Genomic DNA, 26,649 nt, shown 5'->3' on the forward strand with positions numbered 1-26,649 from the left:
TTGAGGAAAAAGACAACATTTTACACTCTGCTTCTATTATTCATTGCCATCGGGCCCACCCACAGGTTGAGGGAGGGGTTGTGAGGGTCAGGGGATGAGGTAGGAAGAACTGAACACATAAAATCCCAGGGAGGCAACTCCTGTTCCACCAAGTGTGATTCTAGAGATGGGATAGCAGTTAGATGATAATATCACTGGCACTGGAGGGCATAGTTGTGACAGATAAAGGGGGTCTGGGTAGAGCAACCTCAAAGTCCAATACAAAAGAGAATATGGATTTTGTGTCATATTTGATATAGGCAATAAAAGAGGAGATGTAAATAATGACTTTGTAATATGTACTCTGAAAGTTCAATATATTGGTGGTATGCCAATCAGTAACAGAGAAATAAAAATGAATACAGAAATCTCGCAGGGAATACTCTGAGTTTGGTTTAGAGCATCTGAAATACTGTGATATCTGGTGAGCAGTTTCTCTAGGCATTTGAGATGCAAGGCAAGATTTAAAACCACCATAACAGTAATAATAAAGTCTATGCTAGAGGATGATTCTGAAGAGGATGACTCACTTAACAGTCAGGGTTAAGTCAAAAATTTAGAGAAAATTCTGAGGAAAATAAAAAACACCTAGGGCAATGAGAGGGTCAAGAAGGAAGAAGAGAAAGAAGTCAAAGAATCAGAAGTAAGCTGAGATAAGAAAGTCTGTACTGCCTTAGCTAAAAAGGGGATTTAAAGAAGAGGGGGAGGTCAACAATGTTAAACACCACCAATAAATTGAAGTAGGGCTAGACAAGTAATAGATTTGGAAGGAAATAAATTTGTGATGACCTCAATGAAAGATTTTCGAGAATGGCTGCATGCATTCACGTTTATGTATTTTCTACTCTTGCTTCCCTTGCATTAATAGAAGTTATGTATGTATGTATAAATATATTATTTTCTGTTATGCATTAAATCCCTCTTCCAAAATCTAATTCACATCTCATGTGTCACTAAATCTAAATGCAGTATAAACTTGTTTGCACTTCTCTTACTGAATTAAAGATGTAACATATTTTGTACATTATAGTTGATTGAGAAGATTTCATGTAATTAAGATCGAATTCCACAGGTCACCTATTTTCCTCTATATGGATGTGACCCTGTTATAAATAAAGGCTTTCTATGTGTAAGATTAAACCAGTTAACTTTATATTAATATTCTTGTGCTCTAGGAAAGATATACATATCTCTGGTTTATGGCAGGTTATTTTCATAGTATAGACTGTTAAGTTCCTTTGATTTGACACTGATGTATATAATTGGCATGAGATAAATATTTGAAGATATCTGTGTCTTTACCATTTTTTCAGACTTTTAGAATATAAAGAAAAGACATGTTTAGTTACTAATGGATCAATTAAATTTATAACAAATTGATAACTTTAAATATTTTGAACATGTTTCTACCCTAGGCATTAATATTAATAGGATAGTTAAAATCATGGATCCCATAAAGTAGTCTTTAAATGCATAAAGTATATATTAAATGACTGTTTTCACTTAAAAGAAGGAATATCTTTCATTGTTAAAGTTAGCTTTCACCATGCCTTTCACTTACAGAGAAATAAGATATGAACACATCAAATTAAAAAATAAATAATTTTAAAACTTTCTCCTGATTTAAAAAATGAAAATGTTAAGATCACAATGCCCTGTATTGACGTTTCTTCCTCTCTTTTCCCTGACAACGTTCTTAGAAAAAAAAGTGCATCCAAAGTGTACTGTTGTTGAGCTTACAGATGTAAGCACCACCTTTGGTTCTTTTGACATATCCCACATCACTTTGTAAGCATTTCCTCACTTTCTGAAAAAAAAAAAAAAAAGAATGATGTTCCAGAATCCCCTTGTGCTTTCTCTGGTTCAGCACTGTCTGTGGTCAGTTTTTTACCCAAGGATACACATGTACACACTCATCTCTTAATTTACATACACCTGTACACACATATGCACACAATATTTCTATTTTTTTATTAAGAACTATAAATTTACAATAATATATCCAATTTCAATCCAGCATCATAGGATTTATTTTACTCTTCTGCATTTCCGTATTTTCATCTCCTTTTCCATCAAGGAGTAAACTTTCTCTGATGATCTTCAAGAATGTAGTAATTTCCCCTAATATATTTGAAACAAAAAGAAGTTTCAGCATTTCTAATTTAAACAACTGTGAAAATCATACCTCTTAAGCACAATGCATTTTTTTACAGCTTTATATTTCTTTGGAAACAGAATATTTTGTCAAAATTTGTGCTCAATATTTTTTTAAATTTATATTTCTACTTTGGATTTTACAGCATGTGAAAAATATTCACTCCCATTAAAATGCAAATAAATCACCAGAAAATTTTGAGAGAGGGCATGTGAGTTGGGGAGGGGCAGAGAGAGAGAATCTCAAGCAGGCTCCACACACTGTCAGTGCAGAGAGTGATGTGGGGCTTGAATCATGGGACATAGTACATCAGGAAATTTAAAGGACATAGTACATCAGGAAAACAATTATAAGAATGAAAGCTTATTTTCTATTGTAAACATTAGACCCTGTATCATAACAGATTATTATTTTTCTAGCCCCAAATGCTAGAATTCTATATCAAATGAAAAAACTTTTGTATGATATTCTTTTTTTTAAGTTTATTTATTTACTTTGAGAGAATGAGAAAGAACGAGTGGAAGAAGGGCAGAGAGAGAGGGAGAGACAGAATCCCAAAGCAGGCTCCACACTCCCAGCACAGAGCTCAGTGCAAGGTTCTATCCCATGAACTGTGAGATCATGACGTGGCTGAAACCAAGGGTCAGACTCTTAACTGACTGAGCAATCCAGGTTCCCCAAGATATTTTCAATACACCAAAATGAAGACCTTTTTTGATCAATGAAAACTGATAGAATTTATTATTATCAGACCTGCAGTACAATAAATACTAAAGAAAGTTCTTCCAGTTAAAGGGTATTGATACCAGATGGAAGTCTACTTCTTCAGAAATGAATAGAGCCCAGAAAAGATGAAGAAAGGGATAAATATAAAATATTTTTTTATTTACCTTCGCATATACATTCTTCTTTTAAAAAATTCTTGGTGTGACTGAGTGACTCAATTGGTAAAGCATTGGAATCAATTTCTGTTCAGGTCATGATCTCTGGGTGTGAGATGGAGCCCCAAGTCAGGCTCTGCTCTTGGCATGGAGCCTGCTTAATTCCCTCTCTCCCTCTTTCTCTGCCCCTCACCCTGCTCACGTGTGTGTGTGTGTGTGTGTGTGTGTGCAGGAGCTCTCTCTCTCTCTCTCTGTCTCTCTCAAAATATAAATAAATAAATAAACGCATGAATAAATAAATAAAATAACTAACTAACTAACTAACTAAATAAATAAATAAATAAATAAATTTCTTTATTTTTGATTGCTCAGGATTGGGTAAGTAGAATTATGCTGTTGTAAGGCTTTTACAATATTCATAAAGTAGTATCATTGTATTTGATGATACTATTATTAGTTAAAAATCAAAATTTCAGTCTCTAGACTGAGTCAGCCAACTTCTGTTCAGGGGCCAAATCTGGTGTACAGATTCTTTTGAATGGATCATGAGCTAAAATTCATTCTTGTATTTTAATGAAATGAACATTTTTGAAAAGGGAAATATATTTATATATGCACATATATATATGTGTGTATATATATATGTGTGTGTATATATATGTGTGTGTGTGTGTGTGTGTGTGTGTGTACCCAATGCCTAAAATACTTGATATCTGACTCTTTACAGAAAAAATAAATTCTGATACTTACTCAAGAAAAAGCACTTTTAAAAAAATACATACATATATACACAAGAAAAAGATGCAATTAAAACATTAATGAATGAAATTTTTTAAAAAGGCATCAAAAAGATTAACCCAAATGAACAAATACATTAAAATATATACTTTTTTAACTTTTAATATTACTTTTTAAAGTTCATTTATTTATTTTGAGAGAGGGAGAGAAAGTGAGAGGGGAAGGAGCAGAGAGAGAAGGAAAGAAGAAGAATCCCAAGCAGGCTCTGCACTAGCAGTAGTCATATGGAGCTTGAAGTCATGAATCCTGAGATCATGACCTGAGCCTAAACCAAGAGCTTAACTAACTGAGCCACCCAGGCATCCTAAGGCCAAGCATAATTTTTTACATGTTAATATACATTATTAATCTGAGAATCTAGATAAGATGGGTAAATTTTTAAAAATGTTCAATGCAAAAGTTGATGTTGAAGAAATAGAGCACAAAAATAAGCCATGCCGCTTATTAAATAATTGAAATGAGATCATGTCACCATTTCTCAAAATAGTCAAACCAAGAAATTTTTAGGGTAAGTTCTAGAACATCTTAAAACAAAAATTAATTGCTTTCTTCTATAAATCATTATATAAAATTTAAAAGACTTGAAGATGCCACCTCATTTTATGAGGTTATATAATATTAATTCAAAAATCAGATAAGAAAATACCACAAAATAAAATTTTATAGGTTAATTTTTCTTGTGACTATAAATAAAAAACCCTAAAAATAATTGTGATTAAGACAAAGGAGCTTTATGAATTTTAACACCCATATAAATTACAAAAGTGGCTAGCAAAGCTAGAAATTAAAGGGGTCTTTCTGACGTGATAAAAATTATATACCAATCCATTCAGCAACTATCTCACTAAAAGGAGAATCTTTAGATGTGTTCCTTTTAGGATAGAGAAATACACAAATTTTCTCCCCTGGCAGAGTGTATGTTCAACACAGCACTGGAGCACCTGAGGTCCTGGAGGACGTTTTAAGAAAAGCAAAAGAAAAAGTGTTATAGAAAATAAACAAGAATGGGTCAAAATGAGATTATTTACAGGTGTTATAATCATCTACCTAGAAAAAAAAAAGTGGCAGAGTCAAAAGAACTAGTAAGATAATTCAGTAAATGTGCCAGATAAAAGATGGATTTATGACAATTTCAACTAATGGATTTTAAACCAACAAAAAACAACAAATAATAGAATCTGTCTTAAGTTATGACACATAAGGCCAACAAAACTATAAAGTATGAAGAAAGCAACCAAGAATATACAAGACAATTTTAGGGAAAATTTTAAAATCTGAATAGAAAGCAGACAAGATATCCTGACTACATGGAAAGATATTTTATACTTTTGTGTTGGATAACTTTAAATTATAAATATGCCAGTGATCCCCATAAATAAAATCAGAAATTCAGTGCATTTTTTTAAGTTTATTTATTTATTTTGAGAGAGAGACAGCATGAATGGGGGAGGGGCAGAGAGAGGGAGAAAGGAAATCCCAAACAGGCTCTGAGCTGCCAGGACAGAGCCTGACGTTGGGCCCAAACCCAGGAAACCATGAGATCATGACCTGAGTTGAAACCAAGTAGGTCACTCAACCAACTAAGCCACCCAGGTGCCCCCAGTGCCTTTTTAATTAAAATTCCATTTAACTTATTTGAAAAGCTTAACAAAATTCCATTAAACTTTACATGAAGAATAAAACTTCACTAATAGTTAAATAAAAATAAAGACAGAGGATTTTCCTCATTTGGTTATAAAGGCATATTTAGAATCATAGTATTAAAAAGAATACTATATTACCACAAGAACAGGCAAATAAGCAAAAAACAATAGAAATCTCTGACACAGATAACTACATATTCAGGACTCAAATTTTTAATATAGATGGCACCATTAATTCGGTAAGGGCAAATCCAAGTCTTTAGTAGATAGCATGGTAAAAAGTAGATGAGTATGTAGACAGAAATAAAATTGGATTCCTATCTAAAAGGGTCAAAGAACTAAATGTGAGAAAGAAAAAAAATGGTTTAAAATGATGGACGAAAATGTAGGAGAATGTTCTGTGACCAAAGGTGGAACAGAAGATCCTAATTTAGTTTTGAAAAGTACAATCTGTAAGGCAGTAAATAGATTGATGATACAGAGATACATAGATGTTATATAGGTAGATGAATAGAGTCTGTACTGCATTCTTATTAGTACTTAGCATTTTGCTGCTTTACATTTGTGACCTAAATTAGATCCTATGACTCTTTCAGGCTTGTCCTGAGCTCAGTCTCCGACTATTTTGCTGCCATGTTTACAAGTGATGTTTGTGAAGCCAAGCAAGAGGAGATCAAGATGGAAGGCATAGACCCCAATGCCCTCTGGGACCTTGTCCAGTTTGCATATACAGGTACAGTAAAAAGAATTATAGCTTTATGTTGCTGTCTTGTGAGTTTTAGAATTTTGGTATAGGATTTAAAGCTTAAAAATGTGCTTAGTTTGTATTTTTTTATTTTTTTCAGTTGAAAGATTATCTAACAGAAAAATCAGACTACTTGTTCATTTGTCGTGAAATCAAAAATGTATATACGTATACATATATCTTATTCCCTTCCACAAAGGATTTAATAAGTTAATAAAAATAGTCAATGGAATGAGCTGGGGAGAGGTTATTAATTCTCAAATAAAAATTTGTTGGTATCCATACTTAGAGCATTAGTCAAGGAAATAGATTCTCATTTGTTTTCCTTTTGGAAAGTATGGGTTGAAAGAACTCTTTTCTCCTTGTAATATATTATTTTAACATTAAAATTTTCACAGAACATTTAATGTGGATTTGACAAGTGTAGTTGAAAGGGACAATGAAGATATTTAGAGTTATGAAAGTGACTAATTTTTGAAGTGTTTTCTTCCTGATCTACTATGTTGATGTTTCCTAATGGCCTTTGCACCATGTTATGTTTACTACATTCAGATAAGTTTGCCAATTAGCAAACATTTGATGAATGTTTCAAAGGTGCAAGTATCAGCTGTATCTCTGGAGAATAAACCAATGAATCAGCCATGCCTTTGTCTTACAGAAGCTCACAGTCCAAGTAGAGAAGTTAAATGAAGGAATGAATACGGTATAAGGTGATACATTAAAAGAGAGTTGAAGACATAAAACCTGCCTCTCCAGGCATTATCAGGGCTCATATTCATTTAAAACATTTTAATAATTTCCAAAATTAGTGTGGTAAGGGGAGACATTATAATAAAATCTTGGTATAGAAGCAAAGGCAGATAGAATGAATTGATGTAATATATATATATATATATTTTTTTTTTTTTTTTTTTTTTTTTTTTTAGAAATGGCAGGTGGTTCATTTTGCCTGAACTCTCAATCCTGGTATTTAATAAGACAAAAAAAGGTAGGCTAGGACCTGATTATCAAATCAGAGGACCCCAGTGTAAGGAGCTGTGATTTTGTAGTATTTTGCGTTACAGGGAAAGTAAGATGACTTGGTAAAGATCGGCCACTAGAACGAAAAGTCTATAAAACTATTGGGAATCTGTGTTCCTGGAGGATTTGGCTTCTCATCCAGAGGAGTTTGCTAATATAACAATCAGTAAATGAAGCCTTTTGGAAAAAGAAAAATGCTTCTGCTCTGGGTGCTGTATCTCAAAGTAGCAATGTGATGGACAGACATGGATATTTCCCAGCCTCAGTTATTTTTAAATTCTATTTTGTCAAAGTAAATATTACACTGGGCAAAGTTAAAGGAGTCAACAAGGCTGTTGCAATAGGGAAGAGAGGCAGAATTCAGTATTTAAGGGGAAGGAGAGAAGATTTTTAAATGCTAGGATGAGAGAGAACACAGGCCATCTGCGGTTGCAGATGTAAAAGTAAACTTTTCCTTTGCGATAAGATGTAATTTTAAAACTTAGAGCAAGGCACTCACTCAAAGTACACTTCTACTCTCCCACAAAGAACTGAGAAATAAGGATGCTATCATCCTTGAAGTTGGCATTTCAAACAGAATGCTTCCGGATCCTTGAGAGCAAGATTCCTGGCTTGTAAAACTGGCAAAAAGGCTTTTCAAATTATTAACATCTCAAAGGGATAGAGAAAGAATTTATAATTGCAAGGTTTCTGGAGTAAATTTTCTAAGGAAAGGGAGACCAAAGGCCTAATGTTTAGAAAGTAGCCTGTTTATATCCTCATCAAGCTTGAAGGGCCATTAAGACCATCTTAATTGTTTTCAATCTGCTTATAGCCTGAAATAGTAGCAGAAAGGACCTTTGGCCTCTCAGCCAAGAGATGGCAAACATAACCACATTAGTGTTTCCTTGAAAGAGAAGAATCATGAAGCTTCCATTTTAGGGATCTTTCTAGCAACAGAAAAGCATAAATCCAATGCTTACAGCCTCTATGGCCTGGCAACCTTGCATTTCTCTTGTTCAAAACTAGGTCAAAAGACACTCATCATCATGCAGCACAAAGTTGGAAGGTGTTTCAAAGCTCCCTGCTGAATGTAATGACCCAGATTTTGCTCTGCTTTATAGAGGACAGACAGGATACAAAGTGGCCTTTCACGTGCCACTGTCACTTTGGTTTTTTCTCCAACATCTATACTCACTGGTAGTTCATAAATTTCTAATTGTTAGTTTATAGAAATGTTAGATGAGCAAATGATTTACAAGCTGATATTGGGAGAATTTTAGGCATAACATAAAATACTTTGTCTTTTGTTATATCTATCTACCTATCTATCTATATAGATATATAACAAAATGTAATAATAGAAGAGATCAAGTGAGCAAATGACAGGAAGGGAATAATAGAAGGTACCGGTCTATGTGTCCACTTACGTAGTGTGCTAGCTGGTGTCTGAGAGTTTTCTTGATAGGAGGATAAAAATAAATGCCTCATCGAAGAGGGAAAAAATGAATAAGCAGTAAAGATATCGGGCAGTCATTTGGTAATGTTTTCTTAAATTGAGGTTTGAGAGGCTTTGGAGAAATTAAGGAGGATCCACTGTGTCAAGAACTGATAGCTAACTATTAGCTGTAGAAATAAAGTATTCAATACAGGTACATAAGATCGCTTTAAAATGATTTAAACAGATAAAAATTTCCATGAGATCTGGAAATTCTGTAAGGTTTGAAAGAACGCTATGTGCTTAATTTATTTCATTAGCTTAGATATTAAGGAAAAGAATGAAAGGATAACATAGCTTGAAATAGACTTTTGACTAAGATAAACTTCAGTGATTATAGGGTTTAATAATCTTTGATTCAAAGAATGAGAAATTATCCCTTAAGGAATTTCAGGTAGTAAAATTTGTACATAGTAAGACGTGGGAGACACCCTCCTGTCTACCCCTCTTTTCTCCTACTGTAACAAATTAGAATAAGAAGAAATGAGACCAGGGGCATGGTAGAGATTCAGTAAGAACTAAGGCAATATTTACAGTTTTGTGTGGTTTTTTTTTTTTTTTTTTTCTGGTTACTAGGGACAGTGACTTGGGTACCCAGGGTGACTGCAGTGATGGTAATAGCTCAAAGGGAATATCAATATTTTTAAAGGAAAAATATATAATAATAAAAAGGTTAATACTAACAATATGTAAGATAGGATAAAGAAGATCAATAAGGTCTTTGTGTTTACAAAATTGTACATGTTTAGAAGTCTGAAGGATTAAGATACAGTGATAAAAACAATGTCTATTACAGTATCAAAATAAGCTTTACTTAAAAGGCACCCTTAGGTCAATTTTTTTTCACACATTGTCATAGCTCAAGAATGAAAAGGAAATGAAAATTTACACTGGAGTTAGAAATAATTGTATATCTAATATGTGGTTCATATCAGTTTCCAAAATTCTTAATTTGGTGTTTAAAGTGTTTCAAAATTTCTTCTTTTTAAAACTTTTCATTGGATTTTCTTTATGGCTTTAAGCAAGAAATCTGAGTATGATCTTAGCTCTTCAGAGAACAAAGGCCCATTTAAGCAACAGTGTATATTATAAAATGGTGCCCTTTAACAATTCTGCCTTACATTTAAAGTTTGAATTCTTAGTTGCAGTCCGAAGGATATATAATTATAAGATTGCATATCAGTTTTTTTTAAATCAAACTAAAATTCAGCTAATAATATGTAAGCACAATGCATGAATCAGGTCACACTAGGGTCCAGAAGACAAAATATAAATGCAGACTGGATGCAAAAGCAAAAGTGAACTACTGGGACCTCATCAAGCTAGAATGCATTATGCCAAGTGAAATAAGTCAGAGAAAGACAAATACCATATGATTTCACCCATATGTGCAACTTAAGAAACAAAAATGATGAACATAGGGGGACAAAAAAATAGAGAGGGAAACAACCATAAGACACTCAAGTATAGAGAGACTTTTGAGTTTAGGGTTTAAAATAACCTTTGTTGTCTTCGTTTCGTCTAAACATACTTTTGATATACACAGTCTAATATTTCTTCATTAGAGACGGGTATAAAGCAAATTTTGAAGACTATTATATTGATTGTGTATATAAATAAATATATATGTAGATATGTGTACACACACATATTTCAGTTCTAGCCAAAAATTGATGATCACATTGTGAAAATGAAAGAGGAAATGTAATATATTTGAAAAGAATGCTCTGGAGTTCACTGTGTTTTAAAGTTGCTTTCAGGTTGATAGAAATTTCCTTCTGGTTTATCTTTTACATAGTCCCTACTATCTGGACATACTTGAAAATATACTGTGTTCATTGATGCGTAAGGAAATAGAGTTCTAACAAATGTGAGAGATGGGATTGCAGGGTTACTAGCTAAGTGTGTCAGGTCCTGTAGAGAACTGATAAGGACACGGTTTAAATAAAGGAAGCTGTCCATCTAGCAGTAGTATTAAGAAGAGAGGTAGAAAATTAAACTGCCAAATGGCAAACCTTTCATCATACTGAAGAGTTAACTTCCTTATAAAAAATTAAAAAAAAAAAGGTTTGTGTGCGACTGAAGTTAATTAAAGTCTTAGTACATGCTAACAAATGTTAAAATGACTTCTGCTTACTTCAAAACATTTGAATGAAATAAATATACACACACAGGAGCTGAGATGTTTAATGTTCTGTTTTAATATTAAAAAAGTATACATCAATATAGTCAGCTTGGACTGAATATTCTAAACTCCCTTCAGAGTTTTTTGTTGTAATTAAAAGTAAATTATCGTTGCATTTTTATTACTGGTTTAATTCAAGTGGCATGAATTATGCAAGCACATTAGCAGAATATTAGTCTTAAAGTAAGAACTTTTACTACATGGAAAATTTCTTTCCTCAATTTAATAAATTGAAACTTTAAAGACTGGCTTTATCTATTATTATTACCAATCAATTACAATTTTGAATTAATAATTTCCATAGGGTGCTGAAATAACCTATATATCCATTAAGAAAAAAAGGAAAAATTATAAAAATAAAAATAAATCAGTTGTAAATTGCCATCATACTTCTCCCTTTTCATTAACCCAAGAACCCGTGTGTGTGTGTGTGTGTGTGTGTGTGTGTGTGTGTGTGTGTAACAATGAATAATATAAACTAAGTTAGGGAAATTTTTTGTATTAAAATAAATAATGAAAATTATGTACACTTTCTGAATATTTCACAATGTTCTGTTATTGTTATTACTGAACTGCATCCTGGCTTCATGCTATGGGATTTCATAGACAGATTGAAAAAGAAATTGCTTTGTGAAACTTAATATTTACTAGAGATAGAGGAAAGGTTATGTCTCTTCTGCCCTGTAACTCACATTTGCTTTCTGGGTCTCCAAGTAAGGAAAATCTCTCAGGTCTCATCTTATAATCAACTTTGCCTTCTTAAAAAAACCTTCTTGGATTTTATGTTATTGTTGCTCACAATCTTATAATTTTTTTAGATTTTCCTTTTCATACTAGATATTGTACAGGAAAATTGTTTACATGTCCTTTGGATCTTACATTATGCTTTGGATGCTAGGAAGGCAGAAAATGAATCATATGCCACTATAGCATGAGTGAAGAGTACATGCTATGTATTTTTTGTGCATTAATCTTATATTTGACTATATTTTCTCAGGATTATTTAACCATCACTCTAATCTCAAAATATCTGTACACTTGATTCTGTTACATTTGAGCGATATCATGTAGAATTTAACATCAGAAATATGTGGGGTTTTCTTTGGACTTCCAAGACTAATATTCGACCAGAACTCACTGAGATGTTGCAGCCCAGTGGTCATTTGAATTGTTGGGCATTTATTCTAATTGGCAGGTACTTATTTCTTATTACACAAGTATTTTTATTATATCCCTTGGGCTCCCCCATTTCATACCTAGAGAAATCAAATTACTTAGATTTATAGTCTTAATATTAGTCAACTATAAGAAAGGAAAAATAATAATGTCTAAGTAAGAGGATTGTTTTAAAGAGTAATTAAATAAAATTAAGTGAGGTTAGCATAATTCTTAGCATATTGTCAGTGCTCAATTATGATTATTCATAAAAGGTATTTTTATTAGTTTCATAAAATCCTTTGTACAATCCATTATAAAAAGTGAGGCTGGAAGGGTGTCTGGGTCGGTCAGTCGGTTAAGTGTCCAATTTTGGCTCAGGTCATGATCTCATAGCCCCTCCTTGGCTCTGCACTGACAGTTCAGAGCCTGGAGCCTGCTTCGGATTCCATGTTTCTCTCTCTTTCTCTCTCTGCCCCTCCCTTACTTGTGCTCTCTCTCAAAAACAAATAATTTTTTTTTTCAAATTTTTTTTTCAACGTTTTTTATTTATTTTTAGGACAGAGAGAGACAGAGCATGAACGGGGGAGGGGCAGAGAGAGGGAGACACAGAATCCGAAACAGGCTCCAGGCTCTGAGCCATCAGCCCAGAGCCCGACGCGGGGCTCGAACTCACGGACCTGGCTGAAGTCGGACGCTTAACCGACTGCGCCACCCAGGCGCCCCTCAAATAATTTTTTTTAAAAATGAAGCTGAAGACAGAACTGTGGAGGGAGTGATAATTTTGTCAACATTTATTAATTTTTAACTGATTTATTATATGCCTTACTATCATAATATGAATTCTAATTCATATGTACGATTTTATATACATTTTTAGTGCTCCATTTTTTTAGGTCACCTACTTGTAATTTTGCTGCCTTATATATTTTAATTATGTTTTTATCACATATTGCATTCATTATTTTAGCATATTTTATCCCATCCCACACAGTCAAATCTTACTGTCAGATACAAAAATGAAAATATCTTATTAGAGACAGATCCACATAATTACATGGATGTGAAAGCATGGTCTAGTTTTCCCAATGACATTTCAGTGTGCTTTCTGCTAGATCTAAAGTTATTCAACCTTCTGACTGATAAATATGAGAGAGAGGCTGCTTATATGTACTTATGTTATTGCCACCTTCCATTTTCCAAGTATGAACTGCCATCAAACAAAATTTTTTCTTACAGTTAATTTCGTTTTACACAAAATCATGAATAACCTGAGGAAAGTTTATTAATGCTACAAATGGAGAACAATTTATGATTGATAATAGCACCATTTAAAATATCATCCTCAAGCTTGGACATTCACAATTTCATAACTGCAAATTTAAGTCTAATTTTGTTTTGTTGTTTTTATGTAAATAAGAAGAATTATAGGAAACACTACATGTTTAACATTTAACATTTTCAGGATGTTTTACACACATCTCTGTCCTTCTCATAACATTCCATTTTGTCGTGCAGTTGGAAAAATATAGCACCAACTTCACATATGTTTCTCAACAATACACATCTTTTCAAATATTACTTTAGTTGTGTTTTGACTATTTCTCAATGCTCTGCATTTAAAATTTGATAGAGCTGATTCTTTGCACAGATACTATTGTGTTATAAAAAAAAAACAACTGAAAACAATAAACAAAAACAAGCAAATAAAACAACTCCAGTCACTGCCTTCTTCTGAAGTCTTCCAGAAATTACCATTTTGTCTGCTTTACCACTTTCATTCAGGAGAGATTTTTCCTTCATGTTGGAGACAGGAAATTTTATGATGAGAACTCTAAGCACTTTAATTTTAAATGCTTTGTCTACCTCAGATAATGGGTGGTGTTACCCCACAGGGGAAACATTTCAGCCAGAAGTGGATGGTATGCTCGTCATAATAAAGGAATACCTTGATTTCTGACTCCTTTCGACTGCACTTGAGCTTCCTTAGGCACATCATAGCACATACATTCCTCCACCAGAGAAAATATTCCACTAAATGGCATTCATGCAAGTCTGATATCTATTTCCCACCCCATCTTTCTTCTTCTCTAAAGAAATATTTAGGGGAGTGGGGGGGAAGCATTGAGGGGGGAGCATAGTGCAGAATAAAATATCAATAAAGAAAATATGGACTAGTAATGGCAGAATTCTCTTGTGAGAATTATAAAAATTACTTTGTTTAACATATGACATTTTCATTTCTGATACATCCGTGTCTGCAAAATGTAAACAATACTTAGAAATATATGTCATTAATAATTTTTATGTGTTTTCTTGGACTACATGCTGTAATTTCTGATAAAGGGGCATTTATACTATAATAGGACATTTAACCATTTTTTGACAAATTATTATTTTATTTATCAAGTTAAGTTACAGAAAATATATTCAGGACCTCAAGTACAAACCTCATTTTTGTATGCATTTAATTTGAATTTGCCATGTCACAAAATGGCTTAAAATGACTTCAAAGTAAAATACATAAGAGAGAGAAATAAGGTATCAATAATGTATAGGGTAGTGTTTTGATATGTATTGGAGAGTTAACTGTACATTCATATGATAACATATCGTTTGTTACTATTGTAACTATAGTTCCATAGTTACTTTGTAACTATTTTGAGGCTAAGAAATATTGATTATGATTATGGATTGTTATATGTGAAAATTTCAAGAAAAATATGAATACTTACAGTCAGAAAATGAAAGTGGTAAAGCTCTGAAATGATCTATAATGATAGCAGTAAAGGACTAAGATAACATATTAGGCGTATTTTGAGAGCCAAGATAGTGTTCCAAAGAAAGTTATCTGTTAAACAAACAAACAAACAAAAAAAAAAAAAAAAAAAAAAAAAACATCTGGCAACTAAGAAGCCATGGAGTACAGAGGCAGTGGGTGTATGGCTGCCTTCACAGGTAGAACTCTCAATCTGGGGAGATTGCCAGGTAATAAAATGTCAAAACTGTAGCCTTTTTTATTTCCACATCACAACCATCCAACTTAGTGCATAAAATCTTTCAGCATCCCAAGATGGAGCAACTTTGTAGATAACTTCAATCGAGCCTAGTTCTATGAGCACGTACTTCTATGCAATGTTGCTGTAAAATCTGTCCAGTGACAAGTTATATTTTCTTATAGTTATCCCTTTCAATCTCCCCTCTATTTTTCTGACTGAAGTAGAACAATAAAGGAAGAACAAATATAAAAAGTCATTTACAGAAGGCACAAGACTATAATTTTAGTCTTAATATCATGCCTAAGTATCTATGATGTGTAAGGCATTGAAATTCAAGTAAAAAAGACCTGAAAAGAGCATCCAAATTCAAATCCACACCACCTTTGGTATGATTTGCACCATAAGAGTCTTAAGTTTCTGTTGTATTCATAGAAATTACACACCAGTTTGTTTTAACTTCTCAGTCACCAAGGCAAAGAAAGAAGCATAATCAGTTATGTTATAAAATAAAAACAAATATTTTACTCAATATAAACACAGGTTTCTAATATTGAAGTCTGAGGAGCATATCCTTGGATATCTGAATATTTGTAAAACACTATATGATGTACTTCAGACATCTTCACTAATTTGCTAAAAGTGGATATAATAATGAATTATGGAGCTATTTCTTCTGTTGGCTGATTCAAGTTCAAATGATGTTGCCCAGACACACAAATTACTAATAATTTCATGTATCAAACAATAAAATATTAAAACTCAGGTATCAAACTCAGTTGGATTATGGGTACATTTAATTTAAAGAGATTGGTATTACTGATGCTGAACTCAAAATTATATGTTCCATCTAAAGGTACCCTAAAGTATTTAATTTTAGAAGAGCCAAGTGAGTATATTTGGGGTATGTTTGATACACCAGTAGACAAATTATGTTACTTCCAGTACAAGTTTAGATAACTTGTATAACTATGAGTTGATCCTTTTTATTTTTCATTTTTCTCACAACCAAAATTTCCTTAAGTATTGAGTGACAGCCTCAGTTGGATTAAATCCTACAGCAAGTACTATAAGTAGAAAAAAAATCTATGTAGTTGATTAAAGACAGAGTTATAAGCTATGATATACTAAAAATTAAGGAGTATATTCTATGGTTAAAATCAAGTAAGCTAAACACCTGTGTATGAATGTGGGTCAAAGGTATGTTCAGAAAAAGTAAAGATTTTTCTCAGTAAATAATTCCTTGTTCTTTCCAAATCATAGATATTTGAGAATATTGGATTTAAAACAACTTAGGTAAATGAGAACTACTGAATTTTTTTAGTTCCGATACCCACTGGACTATTTAATTATTTATTACTTTTTTTTTAATGTTTATTTTTGAGAGAGACAGAGCATGAGCAGGGGAGGGGCAGAAAGAGAGGAAGACACAGAATCCAAAGCAGGCTCCAGGCTCTGAGCTGTCAGAACAGAGCTGGATGCAGGGGTCTAACTCCTGAACTCTGAGATCATGACCTGAGCCAAAGTTGGATGTTTAACTGACCGAACCACCCAGGCACCCCTGGACTTTTTAAAGTAAAAGATGTGTAGTTAGAATTAGAAAAAAATGACAGCCTTTATTATTTTTTTTTATTTATATATGAAATTTATTGTCAAATTGGTTTCCATACAACACCCAGTGCTCATCCCAAAAGGTGCCCTCCTCAATACCCATCACCCACCCTCTCATCCCTCCCACCCCCCATCAACCCTCAGTTTGCTCTCAGTTCTCAACAGTCTCTTATGCTTTGGACAGCCTTTATTATTAAAACTACCCTTTCATGGGTTCTTGCGTAGAGATTTCCCTGACTTTTCAAACAGTGAGCACTTAAACTCTGAGATATATTTACTAGTTAAAAAACATAAAGTGTGCTTTTCTTATGACTAGAATACAGGAAAGACATTGTTTATTGATTAATAAGCTCTAAGATTATAGAATATTCTAGGCATAGCTTGTCATTCTGTCTTATAAAACTGGTTTGCTATAAGTTTTTAGAGAAAAACCAAGATTTTCTTCCAGACGAAAGGTGAGAGGGAGACCAGGGAGCCAGTAATTGGAGCATATTAGAATAAGGAATAAATAATTTGATGGTAGCAGAAGTCTAAAGTGCAGTAAAAATCAATTGCTTTTGGTTAAAAATATATGTAAGCCTATTAAAAATAATACAATGATACAAACCAACATTCTCTTAACTCTCCTGCTTTTTTGTGAAACACTCAAAAAATCTTAGGAATTTGATGGTATAGATTATTAAGTAAGTAAATAAATAACCAAGAATATACAAACCTCTCATGTAGAATTCCACATCACTTATGTAATTAATATGCCATCAAGGAAATAGAGCACAACTCCCCATTCTTTAAGTGTGACCATTCATAAGGACCTCCTTCCAGAAAGCACAATAGAGAAAAGGAGATCCAAGAGTAATTTTATAGTGGAGAAACCTGACAAACACTACTTCTATTGTTGGGCAACCCAATTGGATGGAGACCAGCAGTTCGGGTGGTGAAAAAAATCACCTAAGCAGAATAAAGGAGGTAGAAGCACACTGCAAGGGAGAAGGGGTCAGGACAGCAAAGGAGAGACTGTCTGCCAGGAGGCAGTGGTGACAGGCTGTAGAAAAGTGAGGAAGGTGAGGAAGTATGGAGACATGGATTTTTCCTTTTTTTGGTACATATGTCCAGGTATAAGTAACCCATTGGTCAACGAAGGCTTATGGATATTTTGAGGTAGGTTGTCTGATGAGCCTCTTTGTATTCAGCCCTGGGGGTCACTGTGGGCCCTTTTACTGTATTCAGGTTTCCATCGCTCCAGTTGGTTGCCCAAAAGCGGCCACTACGCCTACTAAGTGATCAAAATTAACATCAATAGTGAGAAGTCATGTTGACAGCATGTGATGAGACCAAATCCATAGCCCAGTGTAATCATAATTAAATGAATCCCAGTTGAGGCACATTCTACAAAAAGCTTAACCAGAACTCTTCAAAACAGTTATCAAAAACAAGGAAGTCTGAGAAACTATCACAGCCAAGAGGAGCCTAAGGAGACATAACACGAAATGAAATATGGTATCATGCATGAGATCCTGAAACAGAGAAAGGGCTATTAAATAGGTAAAAAATAAATAAATAAAAATAAATAAGAGTAAATTATGGACTAGTTAATAATAATATAGCAGTATTGGTTCATTAATTTAACATAGGTATCATACTAATGTAAAATGTTAATAACAACGTAAAATAGGTAGGTATTTAATATGAGAAATCTGTACTATTTTTGTAAGTTTCCTATAAATTGAAAGTATTTTAAGAAAAATGTTTACTTTTTAAGAATTTCTATGAATTAATTAAATATTAATTTTTAATTTTGTTTCAGTTCTAGTGTGGTAATGATATTACTTCTCTTTCTACTGAAGATAGAGATGATAGATAGATATAGATGGATAGATAAATTGATTTGATAGATTTAATTTACTTTATGGACTTTATAGGCAATTTTTGTATCTATCTGGTAAAATGAATTCTTTTTTAATGTAACTGATTTTATAGATCAAATATGGTTATAAGGCACAGTTGGTAATAGGATGTCACTTGTCCATTAAAAATACAGCATCATAAATTTCCATTCTTCTATAATCTTCACTTTTTCCTCCCCATTTTATTTTACATATCTTCATTCCAATACAGTGTAAATTTAAATATAAATTCTTGTAGAAAACCAGCTTAAGTCCACTGATATATATTTGGAATTCTCAGTCACTTTAACATTTACTTGAGGTGAGGCTATAGATATATGTAGTAAACATTTGGAAGTATTCTATTCAAAAGGCATTCCATTCTTATTCCCCAAGTTGGCTCAAGGGAGAGTGGCTCTAATTCTATCAATCTAGTTCATATAGGGTCAAAATCAATTATTGGGGTTTTACCATATTGCTAACTATTGAGGTAAGCATGGTCATGTGATACAATTTTTATTAAGGCAACCTGGAGAAAGACTTCTGGGGAACTTTTAGTAAAGATTTCTTCACTGATTGAAGAGAAACATGCATGAAGGAATAGTTTCTCTTCTGATGGATGTTTTTCTGTCCAATCTGAAGCTTGAAACTATGGCAGCTATGAGGGAAACAACAACATACTTGAGAAGATGGTCACCTTCTGATGTGTTGAGCCTTTCAGTTAATCATTTCTGGAGACAACCTTCCTATCCCTTTGTCAAAAGAGATTACAACTATTTCCTTATTAAGAAAATTTCTCAGGGCTTTCTCTTATTACAGTGATAGGCTCCTTAGGTACCCAAAGTTTCATTTAAGTATCAGATATTTTTAAATTGATTTTCTATGGCACCTAAAGTAAAAACGTGTATACTTTCCCATTTGGTATATATTTATATATTTTCTATGAAGAAAAATATCATGCACGAGGTAGCTCAATTTGTGTGCATTCAAGCTCAACACTCACTAATATTCCATTTGTGCCTTCTGGCTTTTACAAATGGTCTTTTCATTGGATATATTCCAAGTGGAAAAAATAGAATATTTTAGCTCTTTGAAACACACAATGCTTATATCCTCCAAATTTGCATCCAAAGTTACCATAAGTAACCTGAAAAAATTAATCTATAGTCAACCTGTGAAAATGACATTTTTCCTCTCCCCCACCTCTGCCTTTATTTTTCTAGGAAAGGAAGGAGAAATACCTGCTAAAATTTTATCTAAATTATTATGAAGTATAATGCTAGACTCAATATTTGAATTTGAACTATTTGGTCTTACAAACAAATATCTTACATATCCTTTAGCTCATTACACTGACATAATATCTCTGAATCACTTTTCAAGTATCGATCTGGCAAGGTAAAGAGACTAACATGCACACACACACCCATTCACACACACCATTTTATATGCTAGGTTTACATTTATGAGATTATTTTAACAATATGTTGATAAAGTATTTTAAATGATAATTGCATATGTGAAGCTGCCATGACTATAATGTTATCTATATTATAAACTTCAAGAAAAAAAATAACACATAACCCTCAATTTCTCTAAATTACAATATACTATCTTTGTAATTTTGTTAGCAAAGTTTGAATTAAAGCCCTCAGAATACATAGGTACTAAACATCTTTGTTGGCATTTTATTATTCTTTTTAAAAGCTTTAGTGATGAATAATTGACATACAGGAAACTGCATATATATATATATATACACATATATATACATGATATATACATACACATATATATGATGTACAATTATATGTAATAATATATGTATATACATATATGATGTATATATGATGTACATGATATATACACATACATATATATATGATGTACAATTTGATGTTTTGATCTCTGTATATACCCATAGAACCATTACCACAAACAGGGTAATGAATATATCCATCACATGCTTTCTGATCCATCTTGTTGCCCCAACTCGCCCCATCCTATAGTAATGATCTGATTTATGTCACAATAGTTTGGATGTTTAAGAATTCTAATTAAGTTGAGTCACAGGGCTTATTTTTTGTCTGATTTCTTTCACTCAGCATAATTATTTTGCACTCAGCCCACTTAACTATGATATTGCATATATCTATAGTTCTTTCTTTTTTATGAGTAGTATTCCATTGTATAGTGTAGATATACAATAGTCTCCCCTTGTTTGCAGTTTTGTTTTCAACAGTTTTAGTTACCCAAACAGATGATCCTCCTCCTGACTTGTTGTCAGAGGTCTGTAGGCTTAATAGTAAGCTATTAAGTCACAATGCCTACATCATTCACCTCCTTCATCTCATCACGGAAGCATTTTATCATCTTCCATCATCATGAAAAGAAAAGAAGGGTGAGTACAGCCCAATAAATTATTTTAAGAGAGAGAGGGACCACATTCACATATCCTTTATTATAGTATACGATTATAACTGTTCTATTATATATTAGTTATTGTTTTTACTGTGCCTAATTTACACACTAAATTTTATTAGAGCTATGTATGTATAAAGACAAACAGTAAATACTGTTTAAGGTTAAGTACTATCCATGGTTTCAGGAATCCCCTGGAGGTCTTGGAGCACATCCCCCACAGATAAAGCAAAGTACTGTAATACAGTCTGTTCATCTGCTCCCACTTGTTAATGAACATTTCAGTTGTTTCCAGTGTTTGGTTATTACAAAAGAAATCTACTATAAATGTTCATGTACAAGGCTCTATACCAACATAACTATTTTATTTTTCTTGGGTTAATTCTTAGGAGTAAAACGACTGAGTCATTTGAGAGGTGAAATTGTCAAACTGTTTTCCAAAATAGATACACCATTTCACACTGCCACCAGTACTGCTAATGCATGCAGGGTGGTATTTCATTGGGCTTTTAGCTTCCATTCTCCTGAACATTAATAATGTTGAGCATTTTTTATCCATGTATCTTCTTTTACGAAATATCTGTTTAGAGCGTTTGCCTATTAATTTTTTCTTATTATAAAGTTTGAGAGTTATTTATGTATTCTGGATACAAGTACTTTATCAGATGTAAGATTTTGCAGACATTTTTTCCCAGTCTGTGGTTCGTCTTTTTGTTCCTTTAATATTGTCCCTTGCAGTGATTTTTATGAAGTCCAATTTAACAATTTTTTCTCATGGATTATGCTTTGGATATTTTATCTAAGAAACCTTTAACTTAAGGTTACACAAATTTTCTATCTTATAGAATATTTATAGTTTTAGTTTTTTACATTTAGGACTATGATCCATTTTGAGTAATTCATTTTTCATTAGCCTATAACATGTTTAATTTTGTGTTTTCTAAGTTAGCATTTCATGCATAACAGTTGCTTGACCCCAAAATTTCCCCTCAAATACAATGTATTAAAACAACAACCGTTTATTTAGTTTATGAGTTTGCGGCTTGTCAATTTGGCTGGACTTGGTTGAGAAGTTTTTCTAGTGTTTTGGAACTAAGCTTAATCCTGTATTGGCGCTCAGTTGACTGTCAGCAGCATAACCACCTAACAGAGGGCATCAGATTGATGAAACAGGCTTGTTCAGACTTAATGACATGATGGTGGAAAGGTCTCAAATGCAACAAATGAAATGCCTTTCAAAGACTTGCTTGCCTTATGTTTTACACTTTTCCTTTGTCCATGGTATTTCCCATGGCCAACCTCAGAGCTAGTATAGAAGAGTATTACCAAAGGGCAAAGATATAAAGAAAGGAATGACTTATGGACATATTTGCATTTTATCTTACCTGCTCTATCTTATCAGAAAGTCCTCTGCATACTCACTGCCCTTAATTTGAACAGAAATGTGTTCCTCTAGGAGGGCATCTAAGTCTGTATTCCAAAACTTGACTCAGGTTCTGACCAACAAGGATGCCAATCTTAGATCATGCTTAACCTCTCCAAATAGTAGTCACGTGTAATGCTAAATGTAATGCTAAATGCTGAAGTTTCTTCACTGAATTAACATCTTGAGTACATTTTATAAATTGTATGGGTTATAATGAAAATGCAAGTTTTGTTTATGGATATCTGACTGTATCAGCACCATTTGTTCAAAGACTATACTTTTTAAATTAAATTGTCTTATGGCTTTGCAAAAACTAGTTATTTTTTATGAGTGGTTCTAATTCTGGATTCTATTCTTTTCCATTGTTCTGTATATATTTCGACAAGTACCAATCAGTTTTGATTACTGTAGCTTTGTAAGAGGTCTTAAAATCTGGTAGCATTATTTCTCCTACTTTGTTCTTTTTCAAAATTTTTTTGGTTATTCCAGGCCATTTCATTTGCATATGAATTTTTAGAGTAAGTTCTCTCATTTCTACAAAAAGTTTGCTGAGATTTTGAATATGATTATAATAAACATATAGCTTAATTTGGGGTGAATTGAAATGTTAACAATGTTCTGTTTTCCAGACAAAAGTCACAGTGTATCTTCAACTTCATCTACACCCAACAAGCCTAATCCTCTCCAATGAGTTGTGACAAAGCATGTGAATTGTTTCCAACCAGAGAGATTTATTAGAGAATCAGTCTTCTGGGTTTTTTTTGGGGACTGATCACATAGGCAGCCTCTGCTTGACATGCACCAAAATTCAAGATTCTCAGAAGGAAAGCAAGTATTTAGCATAAACCATATTGTTTATACAGACAGTTTAGGTACAGAGAGCAATTTGTATTAGTTAATGGTAGGAACCCCTTTGAAATGTACATTTTCAGACACCAGTCAAGGTCAAATCTTAACAAGCAGGCCTTTTCAAAAATAGTAGGTCAGGTCTATTGTGTGAGTTTTCTCTTCATAAGTGCTGTTGAAAACAATTATATAAAATTAAAGGAAGTCATTCTCCAAATGTACTGAGGTCATAATAAATGGAATCTATAAAAGCCATGCTACTTTCATTTATCTCTTTTATCTGATTTTCATAGGATCCATCCTAGGAAACATATATCCGTATCTTGGCAATCTTAATGAAAAATTTTAGGTAAAATTCCTCTACAGTTCTTAAATCATGATGATGTTTTAAAGATATATATGTTATAAAAAGCTGTTATGCATATGATCAATTATAAATAATAATATATTTTAATGTATTCATGTTATCTCCTCTATATTTCATATTTTTATTTTAACAAGTAAAGGTACACATTTCATAAATCATTCAAAATCTATAAAGTACAGGTGTCTATGACCTGTAGAATACTTTATTCTTGTGCTTACTACAATATTCACAAACCTTAAAATATATATCAATAACTACACTGACATGATTATCTTAAAATAATTTGAGCTTGTCTGAATCCTTCAACTTCAGATGAATATTTTGTTTTACATTATTATTGAATGATATTGTGAAATATAAACACCTCAAAGAACTGTATTGACAAATGTCTCCTCTGCCAAATTGACCTATGATACTCAATGTTCTACTAGTTGATAATATCCAAATAATAGGAACCTTGTAAATTTGTTAAAATCTTGTAAGTTTAAAAATAACTATTTCTAAATTTTGTTATTGATAATGTCCCTATTTTAAAATTAAAATTAAACTTTAGGTAGCTAATTCAATTGGAAATTAATATATAATAAAAAGTATTTTAATTTTTCTCCCATACCTTGTTCCTTTCAATTTATTGTTTCCAGTTTATGTGCTTTTTTTTTTCTTTCCTCATCAAATCCCTTGCAACATTTGGAAGCATGCTTTAGATTCCTTTTCTGTCTTATTCTTTCCATAACACTCATAAATAAAACATAAAACTCTTTATTAAACATGTTAAGTTATAGGTGAAATGTCATGTTTGAAGGCAAAGATATCCCTCACCCAACAGATTATTTACTAATTATAAAGGAAAAAAAAATATTTAAAATGAAGAAATCTAGCAGACATTGCCTTAAACAAGGTACGAAACAACATCATCCATGATGAGACATACGTAATGAACCTCCCTATAAGAGGCACTGAAAAGGGTACAATATCACCTATATGATGTCCCTGCCAAAAAAAAGATTTCAGCTAGGTTTAATCGTGGTGATATACTATGACTAACACAACTGGGGAAATTCTACATAACAACTAGTCTGGAATTTTCACTATTGTTATAAATGTCATGAGTGACAAAATGGCTGGAAAACTAATATAAGTTAAAGGAGACTAAAAGGACATTACAAATAAATATGATGTGCAAGCCCTAATTAGATCCTGAATTTAAAACTAAAATCTATAAAGCATATTATTTGGATATTTGGGGAAATATGCATCATAGTAAATACTAGTAATATTATCAATTTCATGTGTGTAAAAATTACATTGTAGTTATGTAGGAGAACACCTTTGTTCTTGGAGACACAGGCTTAAGTATTTAGGGGTGAAGTATAATGGTTTGAATAATCCAGTAATTCAGCAGCTATAGCATAAATACACATACACATACACACACACACACACACACACACACACACAAACACACGCAGAAAAATATGGCAAAATGTTAACATTTGGTGAAGCTAGGTAAAGAGTATATGGGTGTTTATTGTACTATTCTTACAAATTACTATAGGTTAAAAAAAATCCAGAATAAAAAACTTTGGTTTGGAAAAAGAAAAAGGCAGTCTATTTATAAAGATCTTTCTTAATAAATATTCTGTCCTTGAAAGATGAATTTTTGATAGTAGACAACTTTTCTAACATCCTAGTTGAAAAAAAAAAAAGGAAAAATTAAAAAAAAGTTTTCTGTAGCATCATAAAGTTAGAAAATAAATTCTAGCTAGCAAGAATACACACTTAAATTTCAATTAGATGATAGAATATTAATAATGAAAGTTAGGGTGTCTGGGTTTCCTAGTCAGTTGAGAGTGTCACTCTTTGTTTTGGCTTAGGTCACAATCCCAGGGTCATGGGATCCAGCTGCATGCTCAGTGTGGAGTCTGCTTGAGATTCTCTCTCTGTCCCTCTCTCCTGCCCATTCACTCTCTCTCTCTCTCTCAAAAAGAAAAAGAAAATGAAAAAAGAAAAAAAGAAATGAAAGAAAGAAAGAAAGAAAGAAAGAACAAAAGAAAGAAAAGAAAAGAAAAGAAAAGAAAAGAAAAGAAAAGAAAAGAAAGAAAGAAAAAGTTCATCAATTATTTTCTTCATATAAGTTTGTGTTTGAGTTTCAAATTTCATGTAGCCTGTCTTCCAAGTGCACAAATGAATTAAAATATCCCCTTTATATAGGGACTAATAACTATCATTGAATATAAGAGGCTGCAATATAGGTCTTACTGAGGCAAAAAGTAAAAGAACCATATAAATAAAACTTGTTTGGATAATTCAAACCTCAGTCAAATTTAGAACATTCAGAAAGGAAAATAAAACATTATTTTCTCAGAAAGATATCTAAAATTCTCAAAGTTTTGCTATTAAATGTAGAACACAGATACTTATTTTTGGGTAATTATAATTAAAACTAAAGGTGGTAAAGTTACATAAAGACAGAACAGTAGAGGGGCACCTGGGTGGCTCAGTCAGTTAAGCAGTTAAGCGGCCGACTTCAGCTCAGGTCATGATCTCACAGTTTGTGAGTTCGAGCCCCCCATCAGGCTCTGTGCTGACAGCTCAGAGCCTGGAGCCTGCTTCAAATTCTGCGTCTCCCTCTCTCTCTGACCCTCCCCCACTCACACCCTGTGTCTGTCTCTCTCTCAAAAATGAATAAACATAAAAAAATAAATAAAGACAGAACAGTAGAAATAAAATGAATCCATAATCAAAGAAAAAGAATGACGTTATTTAAAACTTAGGATTAAAAATTAATGTTTATGAGTTAATTAAAAATTCTGTGAAATGAGTGATTCCCATTTGTAGAATTTCTACAATTAAAAGTTATTTAAATTTTTAGTAAGTTAGGGTTAAGGAGGATATTAGATATACCAAATAAGTATCCATGGATTTAAAGGTAGATATAAAAATATTATAAATTTTAATACAAATAATTCTCATGGAGAGAACTTCTAGAAGTAAATATGAA

The 26,649-nt window shown here is 32.6% G+C and overlaps 1 protein-coding gene across 2 annotated transcripts in view; it reads left to right on the forward strand.

Moving 5' to 3' along the window:
- KLHL1 (kelch like family member 1) overlaps positions 1–26,649 on the forward strand; it is a 358,028-nt gene that overhangs the window by 129,165 nt on the left and 202,214 nt on the right. For both annotated transcript variants that reach the window (XM_025924317.2, XM_086710730.1), the window contains exon 3: positions 6,113–6,249. In XM_025924317.2, the coding sequence (XP_025780102.1) occupies positions 6,113–6,249 (137 nt within the window). The remainder of the gene's footprint in view (positions 1–6,112; positions 6,250–26,649) is intronic.

Source organism: Puma concolor, chromosome A1 (genome assembly GCF_028749965.1).
Source record: "Puma concolor isolate L17-30 chromosome A1, mPumCon1.1.hap2, whole genome shotgun sequence".
Classification (NCBI taxonomy): Eukaryota; Metazoa; Chordata; class Mammalia; order Carnivora; family Felidae; genus Puma; species Puma concolor.